The sequence below is a fragment of the Lemur catta genome, chromosome 8 (genome assembly GCF_020740605.2).
Source record: "Lemur catta isolate mLemCat1 chromosome 8, mLemCat1.pri, whole genome shotgun sequence".
Lineage (NCBI taxonomy): Eukaryota > Metazoa > Chordata > Mammalia > Primates > Lemuridae > Lemur > Lemur catta.
Window position 1 is genome coordinate 42818364 of NC_059135.1, and position 16664 is coordinate 42835027.

The 16664-nt window shown below is 34.4% G+C and overlaps 1 protein-coding gene across 1 annotated transcript in view; it reads right to left on the minus strand.

Moving 5' to 3' along the window:
* FSIP2 (fibrous sheath interacting protein 2) overlaps positions 1-16664 on the minus strand; it is a 96756-nt gene that overhangs the window by 20743 nt on the left and 59349 nt on the right. The window contains exons 17-19 of the mRNA XM_045558790.1: positions 9215-16128; positions 6581-9160; positions 821-1303 (exon numbers count right to left, since the gene is read on the minus strand). Of these exons, the coding sequence (XP_045414746.1) occupies positions 821-1303; positions 6581-9160; positions 9215-16128 (9977 nt within the window). The remainder of the gene's footprint in view (positions 1-820; positions 1304-6580; positions 9161-9214; positions 16129-16664) is intronic.

A 16664-nucleotide genomic window follows, 5' to 3' on the forward strand; every position in this document is an offset into this window, starting at 1 on the left:
TCTGAATTGACCAGAGGAATGTCTCTGTTCTTTTCTCTGGTTCATGTCAGCTTTTGTATTAACCTAGGAATCTCATCAAATGAATAATCAAAAGAATTGTTTCATCAGGAAATTCTAAATTGTATATTCTCCAAAAACATGTCATGGTATAGATATTTGGACAGGAAAAACTCCAAAGGCTCACTGAGGCCCAGACCATCATTTAAGGGTTTGGAATCAGTAACGAGCTCTGCACCACGATGATAGTGGAGTTTGTGAGCTAATTATAGGGTGATAATTAAAATTTTTAATTAATTTGTTAAGTTTGGATAAGTTGGCTAAGACACTTTTAAGAAAAAAGTGGGCTATGTGACTTGCCCAAAGATCACTTAGCTATTGAGTCAGAGTCAGGATTCAAACCCAGAAGAATCTAAATTTCTGTGGATCTTTTTTCACTTCCATCTACCTCAGCCAACCTTCTTGTCCTGTTCTACTGGCATGTGGCTCTCCACACAAAATTTCAATGAGTACTTACCAGCCAAAAAAACAAAAGGGCTGGAATCTGTTGTATTCAATAATTAGCTTACATTTTTCTTAACAGGTTTCCATTTACTTTTTTCCTTGGACTTCCAATTAATCTAGGTTTCTTTCCATTATCTGCTTTCCCAAAGTTGAGTGTCATGGCTGTATCTGTTAATTATTTCCCTTATACTGTAAATATCATCAGGTTTGGGAGGAGATAATTCATTTTAGTATTCTTTTGTGTCTCACCAAGGTACATTCTTGGACCAAATTTGTGAAGCTCTCTACCTTTTCATTGACAGCCATGCTACTCACTTACCTTATGCTCTGGCTTTTTCTCCGAAGAGACTGTTTCCGGTGTGGTTTTTCTTCCGGCCATGTCAAGCTCAGCAGCAGCTCTTTTAACACGTGTCTCATCAAATTCTATTATCTGATTTGAAATTAGTTCAGTACTTTTAATATCTGCACTGGATGTAGGCTCACAACATTTACTTAGTGACAAGAATTTTTTCAGGCTGCTTGTGCTTAGTGTTGGGTTAGGAGGAACTTTGCTTTCCACTGGCTTCTTGAATTCTTTCTCTTTATTTTTGAATGAGTCTTCTTGTGCAGAAACTTCTCCTAAAACTATTTCATCTTCATCAGAATTTAATTCCTCTTTTATGTCATCATCCAAATTCACTTGATCAATATCATGAGCTACTAAACGAATAATAAGATCTTTTTTGCTTTGAACATCTTTTAAAAGCTCCACCTTAGTAATATCAGGCTTTCTTATATTCTGAAATGAATTTCTGCAAACAGCCTGAAATTAAAAATACAAATATTTTTTAAAACTGGTGCCCATCCTACATAAACTATTCTCCAATATTGAGAAGGATGGAATTCTCCCCAACACATTTTACCAAGCCAACATAATTTTAATACCAAAACCAGGAAAGGATGCAACAAAAAAAGAAAATTACAGACCAATATCCCTTATGAATATAGATGCAAAAATTCTCAATAAAATCCTAGCAAATCGAATCCAAGTGCTTATCAAAAAAATAATCCATCACGACCAAGTGGGCTTCATCCCAGAGATGCAGGGATGGTTTAACATATGCAAATCTATAAATGTAATTCACCACATAAATAGAAGCAAAAATAAAGATCATATGATCCTCTCAATAGATGCAGAAAAAGCATTTGACAAAATTCAACACCCTTTTCCGATAAGAACACTTAACAAAATAGGCATAGACAGGGCCTATCTAAAAATGATACAAGCCATATATGACAAACCCACAGCCACCATCATACTGAATGGGGAAAAATTGAAAGCATTCCCACTTCGAACTGGAACCAGGCAAGGCTTCCCACTGTCCCCCTTACTTTTCAACATAGTATTAGAAGTCCTTGCGAGAGCTATCAGGCAAGAGAGCAGAATCAAGGGAGTCCAAATAGGGAAAGAAGAGATCAAACTCTCACTCTTTGCTGATGATATGATGTTATATCTAGAAAACCCCAAGGATTCAACCAAGAGACTCCTGGAACTGATCAATGAATTCAGTAAAGTCTCGGGATACAAAATCAATACACACAAATCAGAAGCATTCATATATGCCAATAACAGTCAAATGGAGAACAAAATTAAGGACTCAATACCCTTCAAAATAGCAACAAAGAAAATAAAATACCTAGGAATATATTTAACTAAGGAGGTAAAGGACCTCTATAGGGAGAACTACGAAACACTGAGGAAGGAAATCGCAGAACATGTAAATAGGTGGAAAACAATACCATGCTCATGGATCAGAAGAATCAACATTGTTAAAATGACTATACTGCCCAAAGTTATCTACAGATTCAATGCAATCCCTATTAAATTACCAACATCATTTTTCACAGATATAGAAAAATGATTCTGTGCTTTGTGTGGAACCAGAGAAGACACCGTTTAGCAAAAGCAATTTTAAGCAACAAAAACAAAATGGGAGGTATTAATTTACCAGACTTCAAAGTATACTACAAAGCTGTGATTATTAAAACTGCTTGGTATTGGCACAAGTGGAGGGACACAGACCAACAGAACAGAACAGAAAATCTACATATAAAACCATCCTCATATAGCCATCTAATCTTTGACAAAACAGACAAAAACATACTCTGGGGAAAAGATTCCTTATTTAATAAATGGTGCTGGGAAAACTGGATAGCCACATGTAAAAGATTAAAACAGGACTCACAGCTTTCAACTCTCACAAAAATCAAATCACGGTGGCTAACGGACTTAAATCTTAGGTGGGAAACTATTAGAATTCTAGATGAAAGTGTAGGAAAGACTTACAGACATTGGTCTAGGCAAAGAATTTATGAAGAAAACCCCTAAGGCAATCACAGCAACAACAAAAATAAACGAATAGGACCTGATTAAATTAAAAAGCTTCTGCACAGCCAAAGAAACAGTCACGAAAATAAACAGACAGCCTACAGAATGGGAAAAAATTTTCACATACTACACATCAGATAAAGGACTGATAACAAGAATCTATTTAGAACTCAGGAAAATCAGCAAGAAAAAAATCAAACAACCCTATCAAAAAGAGGGCAAAGGACATGAATAGAAATTTTTCAAAAGAAGATATAAGAATGGCTAACAAACATATGAAAAAATGCTCAACATCCCTAATCATCAGGGAAATGCAAATCAAAACCACAATGAGATATCACTTAACTCCAGTGAGAATGGCCTTTATCAAAAAGTCCCAAAACAACACATGTTGGCGTGGATGCGGAGAGACAGGAACACTCATACACTGCTGGTGGGAATGCAAACTAGTGCAACCCCTGTGGAAAGCATTATGGAGATACCTTAAACAGATTCAAGTAGACCTACCATTCGATCCAGCAATCCCTTTATTGGGCATCTACCCAGAAGAACAAAAGTCATTCTATAACAAAGACAACCTGTACCTGAATGTTTCTAGCAGCACAATTCACAATTGCAAAGATGTGGAAACAACCCAAATGCCCATCAATCCACGAATGGATTAGTAAACTGTGGTATATGTATACTATGGAGTATTACTCAGCTATAAGAAATAACGATGATACATCTCTTTGGTTCTCCTGGAGAGAATTGGAACCCATTATATTAAGTGAAGTATCCAAAGAATGGAAAAACAAGCATCACATGTACTCACCAGATAATTGGTTTCCCTGGATCATCACCTAAATGCACATCGGGGAAGGATACCAATTGGATATCAGACTGAGACGGGGGGTGGGGGGAGGGGATGAGTGTATGCCTACATAATGAGTGCGTTGCGCACTGTCTGTGAAATGGTCGTGCTTGAAGGTGCTGACTTGGGGAGGTAGGGGGTGGGGGGAGGGGATGGAGGTATGACTACATGGTGAGCGCCAGGCGCACTGTCTAGAGAATGGACACGCTTGAGGCTCTGACTCAGGGGATGGGCGGGACATCCTGAACTTATGTACCCCCATGATGAGCTTATATAACCTGAACTTATGTACCCCCATGATGAGCTGAAATAAAACAAACAAAAAAAATGCCTCAATCACTTTTCTTGTCACTCTAGTGCGATATAGCAATTTTGTTATGATTTCTAATTTCAATTTAAGTATTATCCTCAAATGTCACTTATTTGTATATTAGCAATATTTTTAAATGAAGAAATAAATAGAAATCTTAAGAAATACTTGCTGTTGTCCATCATTTCTTTAGATTCAAATATATTAATTGAACATAACTTACTCCAAAAATCAGAGGAAATTCTAATAGAGTTTCTTTTTTGCCTAAACTTTACATTTTGTCCAAAAATAAGTTAATAACTTTTTATTTTTGTCATTTATCTTGAAAGTTTTGTGACAGAAGTAGACATGATAATCTGTTTTTCCAAAATGCTAGGTAAGGAATTATAGAGAAATCTGAATATACATATTTGTAAGAAAAAGAAAATTGTCTAATTTTGATTTTTAAAAGTAATGAATAGCCAAAATTTTGGTCTTAAATTTTTACTGCCTGTGCTTCCACTACTGATCTTTTGGACATATTTTCCAAAAGATTCTTCATTTCCTTTCATTTCCTCTGTCAAACTGCAATTTCATTGACAATGTTAAAAACAGATTTAAAAAAGATACTTATAATTAAATAAAATAATATTCCCATTTCTATAACTTTTGACCATGTCACAAAACCTCAATATTGATTTAATTTAATAATCTTATAACTCAAACTACCTTTGTAAAATTGTAAGCAAGGTTTTCAGATAATGGCCTTAAAGGAATATTTGTGAAAACAAAATATTAGAAGAACTTATTTAAAAAATTAAAACAATCAACTTTGAGTATCTGTGCTAGCAGAGGAAAACACTGGTTTAGAATATCCAAAATCATTTATATGGCTTTGGGGTTTGTTACTGCATGTGGTTTCAATGTGCACATGTCTAGGGTGCTAAGAATATATGGTACCTCAAAACAGAGAATTGAGCCTTGAGGTACAGCCAACAAAAGTCTAGGGTATCTGACCTAATCTTCTGTTTTTCTGTCTCTTCTCTGTCCTTTTGCTGAAAACAGACAACATTAGTACACAGATTGGTGCAAATCATATGCTTTAACTGAGTTCTCTATGTCTGCTTCTTTATTGTTTTATTTTTGGGATGGCTTTTCCTTCCTTTAAGAGGACAAAGGTATTTGTTTTGGTTTAAATATTCTCTTACTGCTTTTTGTGGTATATAAATGACTCAAGTAAAGAAAGCTGGTAAGTAGGGGTAAGATTTTTGATAGACAATTCCATAGATAGTAAAAAAATGATTTGGGGTAATGTTATTCTATAGTCTGTTCACAGAAATATTACTCCCAAGGGATTACTTACATATGAATGGAAACTCCGAAGTATTGCTAATATAATGATGAGAATCCAGATGGAAGAAGAAATTTTGGAGCTGAAAGGGACCATCATCAGTTCCAAAACACTAAGAGTAAAGGTGAATAAAGGAGTCCCAGATCATGATAGTCTCAGTATTTGCATTTAAAAACATAATGCATTAATTAATGTGTTTGCCAATCTCGAGACTTAATTCAACGGGCAGCAGAACAGTGTTGGAAAAGACTCACTCTGAGCTTTTGCTCCAGGGGAAATGATTCTATTAATATAAAACTTTGTTCAGTGTCCAGGCCACAGACTGCATCCTTAAGCAAACTCAGCCATCTTTATAAATGCACATCATCACAAAAGGGGCTTTGATAAAAATCAGAATGTCTGATGGATCAGTTTAACTCTATCTATTGGCAAACAAATCTTTTGTCCTCAGTAGTATTAATAGTTTTATTGGCATTTTGAATTCCCAATTAGTTTAATATATTTGGGGCCCAAGCATGGGGCTACAGGGCAGTGCTAGGTGTACAGCAAGAGGAAACAGGTTCATGAAATAGCAGCATTAGGGCAGCTAAGTCCAGAACAAAGGAAGAGGGAAGAAATTGGGTGCATCTTGAGACTACAGGGCAAATGGGAAAGACTAATATAATTAAAGTGAAATAATAAGGACAAATGCAATCTAAGAGTTTGCTGTCTAATGTTTGCTGATGAGTGTTGCTTTTAGAAAAAAAGAGTACTACTGTAGAGCCTTAAATTTGAGAATTAAAACTATATTAGATAGTTCTATATATCCTCATATTCTATTAGCTGGCCCTTTTGAACTCCTTTAGATATTCATAATGAATAACTAAAGAAATTATACAAAATTGTTTCTTCTGAATTTTCAAATGACAATTATAACTTCCATCAGTCTGCTTTTACTATTAAGGGTATGTTCTTATATTCTCATTCTTCAAAAAAATGTTAGTTCAAATGAGTTGTCTTGGGGAAACTAGCCTGAGAATTTTAGAGTGAGCCACAGAATTGATACAGCAAGTCCCAGTAAATCACATGATTAGATGGATGAACTGGTACAAGCAATTCTATTGCGCTGGGCAACAACAACAACAAAATGCATTCTCATATACCTGTTTGAGGAAAGAAATCACAGAACAACCATGTCTCACTCTTCATTCATTTTTCTGCCATTACCTTTGCACTTACCTCTAAGGGTTTTACATCCAGTCGTCCAGACTTATCCAGTGAGGTACGTCTTTCTTTCTTTCTCTGTCCTACATTATGTGAGTCTGAGGTGGAATAATGTTTACCACTTATTGAGGCTTTTCTCAGTTGTGTTATGCTATGACCAGTTGTTTTTAAACACTCCCCCTTAAGTTTTTCAAGAGAATGAGTTTTTACAGAAATGACTGCTAAGTGTTCTGAAACAATCTTTGGATCTATTTTAATCGGTTTTTTCCCAACATATGGAACTATTTCAAATGAAAATTCCTCTTCAGATAAATCTTGATCTGATTCTTCTTTGTCTAAGTCAGGGACCATATTATCAGAGTGTTCTTGTGCCTTTTGAACAATTCTATTAATGTCTAGCTCTCCAAAGTTAGCAGCATTTGGACTTTTTGAACTAACTGCTTCTGCATCTAATGGAAAATTTGAAACTCCATCAATAATTAAACGAGCCACTTTTTTAGGGAAGACTTTGTTTGTATCTTTTATATTATAATAAAGTTCTTTGTCAGTTCCGGATTGCTGTAGGACATCACTATAAACAGAATCAACAACTTGAGAAATCATTTCTATACTTTCTGGATTTAAAAAGTGTTTTTCAGGATAAGCTTTGACAAGACTAATGTTACTTCTGGAAATTTCAGCTGTTACAGATTTTGTCAGTTGAGATGCAATTTTATTTAACTCAGGCTTTGATAAGTTTCTTTCATCTTTGCTTGAGGCACTTGGCAACTTTACTAGTTTAGCCAAGAACAAGGCCAATGCTTCCTCTAAAAACTTGGCATCTAATGTAGAATCTTTTCTAGATGAAGAATTTTCCTGGAACCTAAATTTATCAATAATTTTGACCACTTTTTCCATAACTTTGACAGCTTCCAGAACTAATTCTGTACTTGATACTTCTTCCTCTACTGGAGGTTGAAATTCAGAATTAGAAATTTCTTTCACCATTAAAAATCCTATTATATCAGAGAGGGCATTGCTCTTACCCATTAAATCTTTGAATACAGAAGTAGGAGAGCCAGAGTGCTTTAAAATACTGGTATAAACAGAATTAACTACTTTTTTAATAGTTTCATTGTCAGTTACAGGTACAGCAGGTGATTCATTGGCCAATGCTACAAGTTTAATCTTACTTTTGGAGATAAATTCTTGGATTGAATTTAATATTTTTGAGGTTATTTTTTCCATCTCAATTTCTAGGGACTTGGTTCTTTCCTTAGGCAATTTTGGAAACATAGATAAAAGCTTTGATAAAAATTGTACAGCAATTTCTTCTACTATGTTATAAGACAGTTTATGAACATGTGATGGTTCAGGTGGGAGCACATTGGTAGTTTGGATAACATCTTTAAGGATATCTTCAACAACACTTTCCACTTCTGCACACTGATGTGGAGTTAGCTCTCCACAAAAGTATTTCTGCAGCTGATTGCCAGCCACTTCTCGTACAACTAAGTCAACTATGGTTTCTAAAAGGATTCTGCATCCACTAGTTGTGCAATTTTGTATGGTCTCTTGGGATCCAAATTGTGGCAAGAGATTATTATAAATAGACTGAGCCACTAACTGAATAATTTCATCATCATTGGAATGTAAGGATTCTACATACTGTATAATCATATCTTCATCTTTGGAAATCTCTGCTGCAATTGTACTTACTAACTTCATTTGAAGGAAATCCAGTTCTGCTAACAAATTGCCCTCAGACGGTTTTGTTTTGGTATTGGATATTGTTGAAAAAATTTTACATAAAAGAGCAGAAATCACCTTCTCTAAAAATTTATGAGGCAGCATTATGGTATATGGTGATGATGTTTGACATTCTTTGCTGGCTGTTTGGGCCACCTTTTGGACCTTTTTAACAACATCCTTAGATTCCAGAGGCAAACATGTTGAAACTGGAACCTCATCACAAAATATCAAGTTAAGATGATGTTGAAAAATTTCATTTATCACTGCACTAGATAGCTGCCTTGCTAAATTTTCTCCATCATTGTTTATATTCTTGCAAATAGAGTCTTGTAATCTATATTCTTTCAAAATATTGCATACAGAGGAGTGAACAATTTTATTGACCAATGTTTTATCAATTGCTGGTATTTTATCTTGGAAAGGTATTTTATCTGAAGAGGGTATTTTAGTCATTTCATGCTCACATGGCATTTTATCCACAGTTTCTATCTTAATGCTGGGTGATACTTCATCTGTATTTGATTCTTTATACCTGGAGGGTATTTTAGAAACTGAAGAATCTTTACCTGAAGATGGAAAAAACTGATTTCCCTTATCTGGCCTAAATACCTTAATTTGAGCATCTGAAAACTCCTTTAACAGTGAATCGATAAGTTTCAAAGCAGTATCATAGAGTTTAGCTTGGTTTTCATCATCATTTACATTTTGACATCTATCATGTGTTTGTGTTTCAGGTAAGGAAGAAAAGATCAATTTGTTAACCATTTCAGTAATAACATCTTCTAAAAAATTAGCAGGAAAAATTCCAGGTTTACTTTCTGAGAAGTACTGAGGAAGGTCTTGTTTACGAGGTTCATTTTTAATCTCTTTCTCTCTTACTTTATCTTTCTCTGCCTTTTTTTCTCTATCTCTCTCCACCTCTTTTTCTCTTCCTCTCTTCTTTTCTTTTTCTCTCTCTTTCTCTTTCTTTTCTTTTTCTTTGGAAGGGACATTTTTGTTAATTGAGAAGGATAAATTTTCTGTTTTAACAGACTGTACCGAATCCTTGTTAACCTCTTGGATTACATTTAATGTTGTATCACCTGGGAGGCTTTCACTGCATCTTAATTTTGAAAAACCTGATGGTTCTTGAGAAGATATTTTTAAAACATCATCATAAATATTTTCAATGACATTTTGAACATGTTCATAATCTGAGTTTTGTGCATCATCTGTATCCATTTGAGCTGGAGAGTTTCTCCTCTCCTCATTACTTGGCTTTTGGGCTACTATCTGCAAAGTTTTCTTTTTTGCAGTCCCCATATTTTTCTCCTTGGATTTCAAAGAAGATATTTGAAAGGAATCATCATCTTTTTTAAATGATCTTTCTGTTGTATTGTCAATCTTCTCATTGTCTTTTTCAAAATGTGATCCAAACATTTCATTCTCATATTCCATATCATCAGGAGGTACTGAAAAATGTGTGTGTACTGCTGGACCTTTCTCTTCCTTATCTTTTGGAGCTGATTTTCTTTTTTTCTCAATTTTATCATTTTTAAATGTTTCACTCAAATCTGGCTCCGCTTTCTTTTTCACACTGCTGCTTGGAGAAGAAACTTTGCAAACATTCTCACAATATTTTTTAATAGAAATTCCCATTTTATTTTCATTTTCTTTATTTTTATTTGTCACATCTGCAGCTGACCCTGACATTAGATTAATAATGTTGCTTTTCATAATGGTAGTTATAGAAGTAAGTATTGGATTTTGGGTGTCACCTTTTTTCATTGATATGTTCTTGGTTTTGGAACTTTTCTTTCTACTCATCGTACCTCCATTTATTTCCAAAGTATCCATCATATTTTTCTGGTCTGAGGATAAAGAAGTGTGTTTATATGACTGTTGTGGCAAAGTAAATTGGTTCCCTGTTAAGCATCTGATTATCTGTGTAGAGGTTTTTTGTGGTAGGTGCTGAACTCTTTGGGTGATGTTTTCTGGATTTAGAAATGAAATGAAGACGGAAGACCAGTCTCCTGAAAAAAGTGGTTGAATCTTGAAGGCAGAGATTGCTTTCTGGGCTAAAGCAGCAATCATTTCTATAACAATGTCACTTTTATCATTTTCCTGAATATCATTAGATTCATATTTTCCTATGAATTGGTCATATACAAAATTGGATATTTTATCAACTATCTCTTTATCAATTGGTGGGAATGAAAGCATTTTTTCAGCATTTGGTAATACTTTAATTTCACTTTTCTTAAATTCCCCTATCAGAGAGTTTGCAAATTTTATAGCCAAGCCCACAGTGTCTGACTCTGGCACTTCTTTTTTCTTAGAATCATCAGTAATAATGGGGAGAGAACAAAATTTGTGGACAAGGTCAACAATTACATCTTCCAGAAATGTACCTGAATATAGAGAAGGCTGTGTCTTTTCTTTACCAGATTTAGTAAGTAAAGAGACGTGGTCATAATCAGATAAGTCACTGAAAGATGATTCTTCACCATGTAAAAATGGCTGTAAATGATGATCCATGATTTCCTTCATAATGAAGCCAGCTATTTTACTGAGAAATGAGCCTCCCTTTTTGCCTGCACTTTTTTGTACTTCAGCTTGGAATTCAGATTTCTTCAAAATATTATTACATATGGAGTCAATCAAATTTTCAATAGCTTCTAATTGCGTACTTTCTACATTATCCTCTCCCATGCAAAGTCGAATCTCATGTTCAGAAATTTCTTTTATAATTTCATCAGTTAGTTTTGAAGCTGCATCCACAAACTCATGATCTGGTTGAACCTCTTCCTCTTCTAGTTCATTTTCACTGTCAGTTGAAGGGAAGATATGCACTAGGAGCTTGTAAACCATATGTTCTAAAAGGGAACGAGGCAACACAGTAATACATGATGGCAAGGCATGGCTATCCTTCATGATAATATGGAGGACACGAGTGATGATATTATCAGCTTGAAGGGAAGAATAGGAAGAAGACACTAATTCTCCTGAAACTAATGACTGTATCTGGTGATCATAAATTTCTTCCAATAGCAAATGATATATTTTCCCTCCAAAACAGACAGTGTCACTTTGTATAGCCCTATATACGTTAATCAAAGATTTATATTCATCTAATATTTTTTCATAAATTGAGTTGACTGTTTTTTGAACCATCTCTTTATATCCTTCTGAAAAACACAAGTTTTTATCAAAGTTATCCGCAACTGAAAGCTCTGATATGGTGAACTCCATAACAATGGAATTTACCAATGTTGTAACAATGCTAGTAATTTTGGCTTTTGCTCTATCTGGGTTTACAGCAGCCAAAACATTATGTGAAAATGCATAAAGGATTTTGCATAAAAGCTCAGAAATTACTTCCTCCAAAAAGACAGCTGAGTTCACAATAAGAGACAATTCTCTTTGTTTAAGATGTATTGCTTTTGTTTTATAAGTTTGATCAACTGTAGCTGAAGGGAGAGATTTATCTCCAGATAAAAATGACTGAAGATGATGGTTAAAAATTTCTTTTATTATAAAACTTGCTATTTTTGAGGCAGGTATATTACTTATGCCTTTTTTATCTTTTGTAAGACACTGGTACAGATTTGAATAAGAAAGATCAGCATAAATGGAATCAACCATAGACTGGATATCTTTTTCTGAAATCATACTTTGCTTTTCATTCCCATGTTTAGTGATACATATTGCATGTTTTGAAATTATCAACATAATTTCATTTATGAGTTTTATGACTGTATTACTTAAGTCTGATTGAGAAGTAGCTGGATTTTCTGTGCTAGAGGCCAATGGACTCATCTTACATACAAGCTGAGTGATTATTTTCTCCAAATGAGTATGTGATAACATAGTCGTATATATTGTTGAAGATTGTCTTCGGAATAATGATTTACTAATATTGTGTTGAACTTTCTTTATCAAAACATTTGCACTGAGTTTGGAATGTGACTTAAAAGGCAGATTTGCTATAAGATCTGGATGAATTTGTAAATCAAAAATTTCGGCCAGGATGATTTTAGTTATCCTTTCAGCCAATGTCTTTGTGTCGTTTAGAAAATCTTTATTGGGCGTTATTTCTATTTCATATTCTTGCAAAACTTTGCTGTACACTATGTCAATAATTGTTTTTACTACATCTCTTTCCACTGGAGGCAAACACAGTCGTTCTTCAGCATTATCTAAAATGCTAACTTGGGCTTTTGAGAATTCCTCTGTTATAAAATGTATGAGGTTTTCAGCTTTATCAAACAGTTCATCTTCTGAATCTCTTTCTGATTTTGTTTGTATAATGCCTACCACCCTGTGAAATATTTTGCTTAAAACCCCAGAGACCACATCTTCCAAAAAAGTTGAGGAATAAATACTGGCATAAAATAACTGTCTTCTCTCATCATCAAAATATGTGTATGATGAAGAAGATAATGACTTTCCGTACACAAATGGCTGAAGATGTTGTTGACAGACATATTTAATGATAAAACCTGCTATTCTATCAATAAGAACATCATTACTGCTTGTGATATTTTGCTCAACTGATTCTTGAGACTCAGAGTTTGGTAAAATATTTTTGAATACTGAGTCAACAAGATGCTGAACATCATCTTCTGAATAAACAAACATGGTTTCTTCTTCATCTTTTGAAAATCGAATTTCATGTTGGGAAATTTTCATCCTAATATCACTAATTAGGTTAGAAGCAATTTCATTGAAATTCACTCTTGATCTGTCTTTTGGGGTTTCTCTGTTAGGAACCATGCTAGAGGCAGAAGGAAAGAATTTAGATAATAGTACTCTGATCATGTCTTCTAAAAATGTGTATGGCAGCAATGAGTTATACAGAGGTAAACTCTGGCTTAACTCAGTAGATTTACTGATGTTACTGAGGACTTCTTGAACGATATTTTCAGCCATTGAAATAGAATAAGAAGAAGCTGACAAATCCCCAGAAAATAGTGGATGAAGAAGATAATCTGAAATAGTTGCTACAATTAAATTGGTAATATTTTCCACAAAAATGTCACTGTCTTCAGACTCTTTATCAATGTCAGGATCTAGCCCATGCTGTTTTAAAACATTTTTATAAACTGAGGTGACAAGTTCATCCATAATATCGGTATTGGCAGAGGGGAAAATCTGCTCTTTGTTATCAGATAGAATGTGAATTTTAGCTTTGTCAAAATGATTATTTACTGAGTTTACTATTTTTTGGGTCAGGTTTTCCAGCTCCACTTCAGTGTTATGCTTTGAGCTGAAAATCTTTGATAAAAGTCTGGCAACAATCTCCCCTACAAATGTATCAGGGTAAACACCTAAGGGTGATGGCTTTGGGGGTCTGTGTAACTCTGTGACTTCACTGAGAACCTGTTTAACCATATTAGATACTGCATCCAGTGGAGTCCTTGGACGAGGTAAAAGCCCTCTACACAAAAATGGTTGAAGATGATTTTCAATAATCTCTTGGATAATTAAGCTGGCTATTCGGTCAACCATAATTGGGCTTCGGCTGACTATACTTTTCTGTATTGAAGCAAGAGAGTCAGACATTTGCAAAATATTACTATAAATAGAATCCACCATCTTTTGGAGGTTTGTGCCAGTACATAAATATTGATTATCATATATAGTGAACCATATTTTATGTTTTGAAATGGCTGACATAACCTTATTTATTATACAAGTGGACATTTCATTAAAATCTGAACTGATTAAATATTTTTTTCCCAAAGAGGAAGCCACCTTACTGGGTAGAGGAATGAGCTGAGATAAAAGCCTTCTGATGACACCTTCTAAAAATGAGTGTGATAACATGGTCCTATAGCCTGCTGAAGACTTGGGTAGGGAAGTAAATTCTCTCAGGTTATTTTGAAGCTTTTGCAGTATAATTTCTGCTTTAAGAGGGTAATATGAGTGGGGCATTAGCTGTGCCCTGAAAGAAGATGGGAGTTGGTAGTCTAAAATCTCTAACAATATGCCATTAGTTATTTGTTCTGCTATTGAGGTATTGTCATATGCCAGATTATTACTACAGGTCACTGTCAATTCATATGGCTGTAAAACATCATAAAAAACTGAGTCAACAATCTTACTAACAGTTATTTTATGGACTGGTGGAAAACACAGCCGTTCTTCTGGATCCCGGAGAACAGTGACTTGAACATTATTAAACTCATTCACTATGTTGTTAACAAGTAATGTATTCATCTCACTGAGCTGGGCCACAGTGATGTTTTTATTTTTGCCCCACAATGAGGTAGAGAGATTAAAAAGCAATTCCGAAATTATTTCTTCCAAAAATGTGGCTGAATAAACACCTGTATCCATACCTCCATGATCGAGGTTGTTATCAGTGGCTACTGGATCTATTTCCTTTGTTCCTTGTCTTTCAAGAGGTAACACAGAAGAGCATTTTACTTTGCATTTCTTGCCAAATGGTGCTTGTATTTTGGAGCTAACAACACTAGGGTTGTACAGAGATTCTGTCAAAGAATTACTGCCATAACTCATGCATCCTAAAGAGCTTTTACCCTGTCCTATTAATTCTGACCTTTTTGCTTTTGAGAAACTAGATTGTATTTCTCTTGTTCTGTAGTTCAAATGTGCATTTGCAAAAGGTGGACTTTCAGGATTTTGTTGTATATTGTGAGATAGTTTGTCCATCAATGATTTAACCAAGCTGTGGGAAATAATAGTAAGCATAGAGTCTGATGACAATAAACCTTGATCCATTTCTGCCAGATTTTCTAAAAGGTCTGACATGTAATCTCCTTGAAGTTGTTCACAATTCATTGCTCTCTGACAATAATCAAATTCTTCATCTTCTACACTTTGAAGTATTTTTAAAAGTTGACATTCTTCTGCTGATATTTCATTAGAAATAGAACCATTATCAAGAAATGCAGTGCTTGTGTATTTTTCCAAAAGTGTTCTGATAAGTTTCTCACACACAATATTGAGAAGAAAAACTGATTTGGGGGAGAGCCCTAGGTTATTTTGAAGTATGCTATTACTTTGTTGATCATTTGGGGAGGAGAAAAATTTTCTTGCTATTGTACCAGAATCCGTAGCCCTTTCTGGGCATTCATCTGGCAAAAATAAGTCTAAAACAATATTAAAAATTTTATTGGCTACTTCTTTGGATTCATTTGATTTTAGGTTACCAACCAGGCTGTCTAATTTATGTGCAAGATAATTTAATTTATTTTTTTTAATGAGTTGATCAATTTGTTGAGTAGATGACTGCCAATCTCTGGGCTCTGTCTGTCTTTCCATAGTATTGGTTTTGTCACAGTTGTATACACTATTGCTCTGAAATATGGAAAATGATTTGTTTGTTCTGTTGCTTTCAAAGTGATGATTTATTCCTATTTCTTTGGACAGTACATGAATCACTCCTATTACAAAATCCTGAAAGAGGTCATTAAAGTCAGCAGAAACTACTCCTGGACAGTAAATGAATTTTGTTCTTATGGAACCCATTTGCTGTACATTGTCAGCCTTTATAATGTTACTATTACAAAGGATTTTAATAATGATTTCAGAAATACTTAAAGCAAGTTCTCCAATAGAAATTGACCTGCTCTCAAACACTTGAGAATGCACTGAAATAATCTTGTTAAATGCTGCTTTTTGGATTTCCCATGCTTTGTCTTTTTCTCTGCTTTCTTTGATGCCATCAGAAATACTTGAAATTAAATGATAAATGACTGACTCAGTAAGATGTTCACATAGTTGATAAACTGAAGAATCACTGTATATGCTTCTTTGAGGCTGCTTTGATTCACATTTTTTCCTTGACAATGTAGAAACAATAGATGCTTTCTCCTCACTGGAAACTAAGAAAGAAAACATTACCATTTTTAGCATGCATTAAAGGAAATATAGAACATTCAATATATTGGTAATTATTTGCATATGTATTTCACCTTTGGAGAACCTCACTAAAGAAAAAGAAAAACCTAGTCAAGAAAGAAATTGGGTTTTCCTCAAATACTTATTTCTCATTTTGTAGAATCTTAATTTTAGCTAGTAAGTTGAGAAAATAGCCCAAAATGATTCAAACCTCTAAGCCAAGTGCTGGTGTCTGCCTTGATTGGATGGTTATGGGCTCTAAGAAGCTGGAAAGCCTGGGGCAGAGAAATAATTTCCAGGTTTGCAGATACATCCTATCATGCCTTCCATGATATCTAGAGACCTCATATAAATATTTAAAAATAGTTTTAGACAAAACATTTAATGTTAATGCTGTATTTTACTTTTAGGATGCTAAGGAATTGTGCTACAATATCAAATTGACTAAAATAAAAGTGTGGCAACACCAGAAAGGTTAGTGATAGGCTGCAACGGCAGTCGTATTTTAACTCCTAGAAAA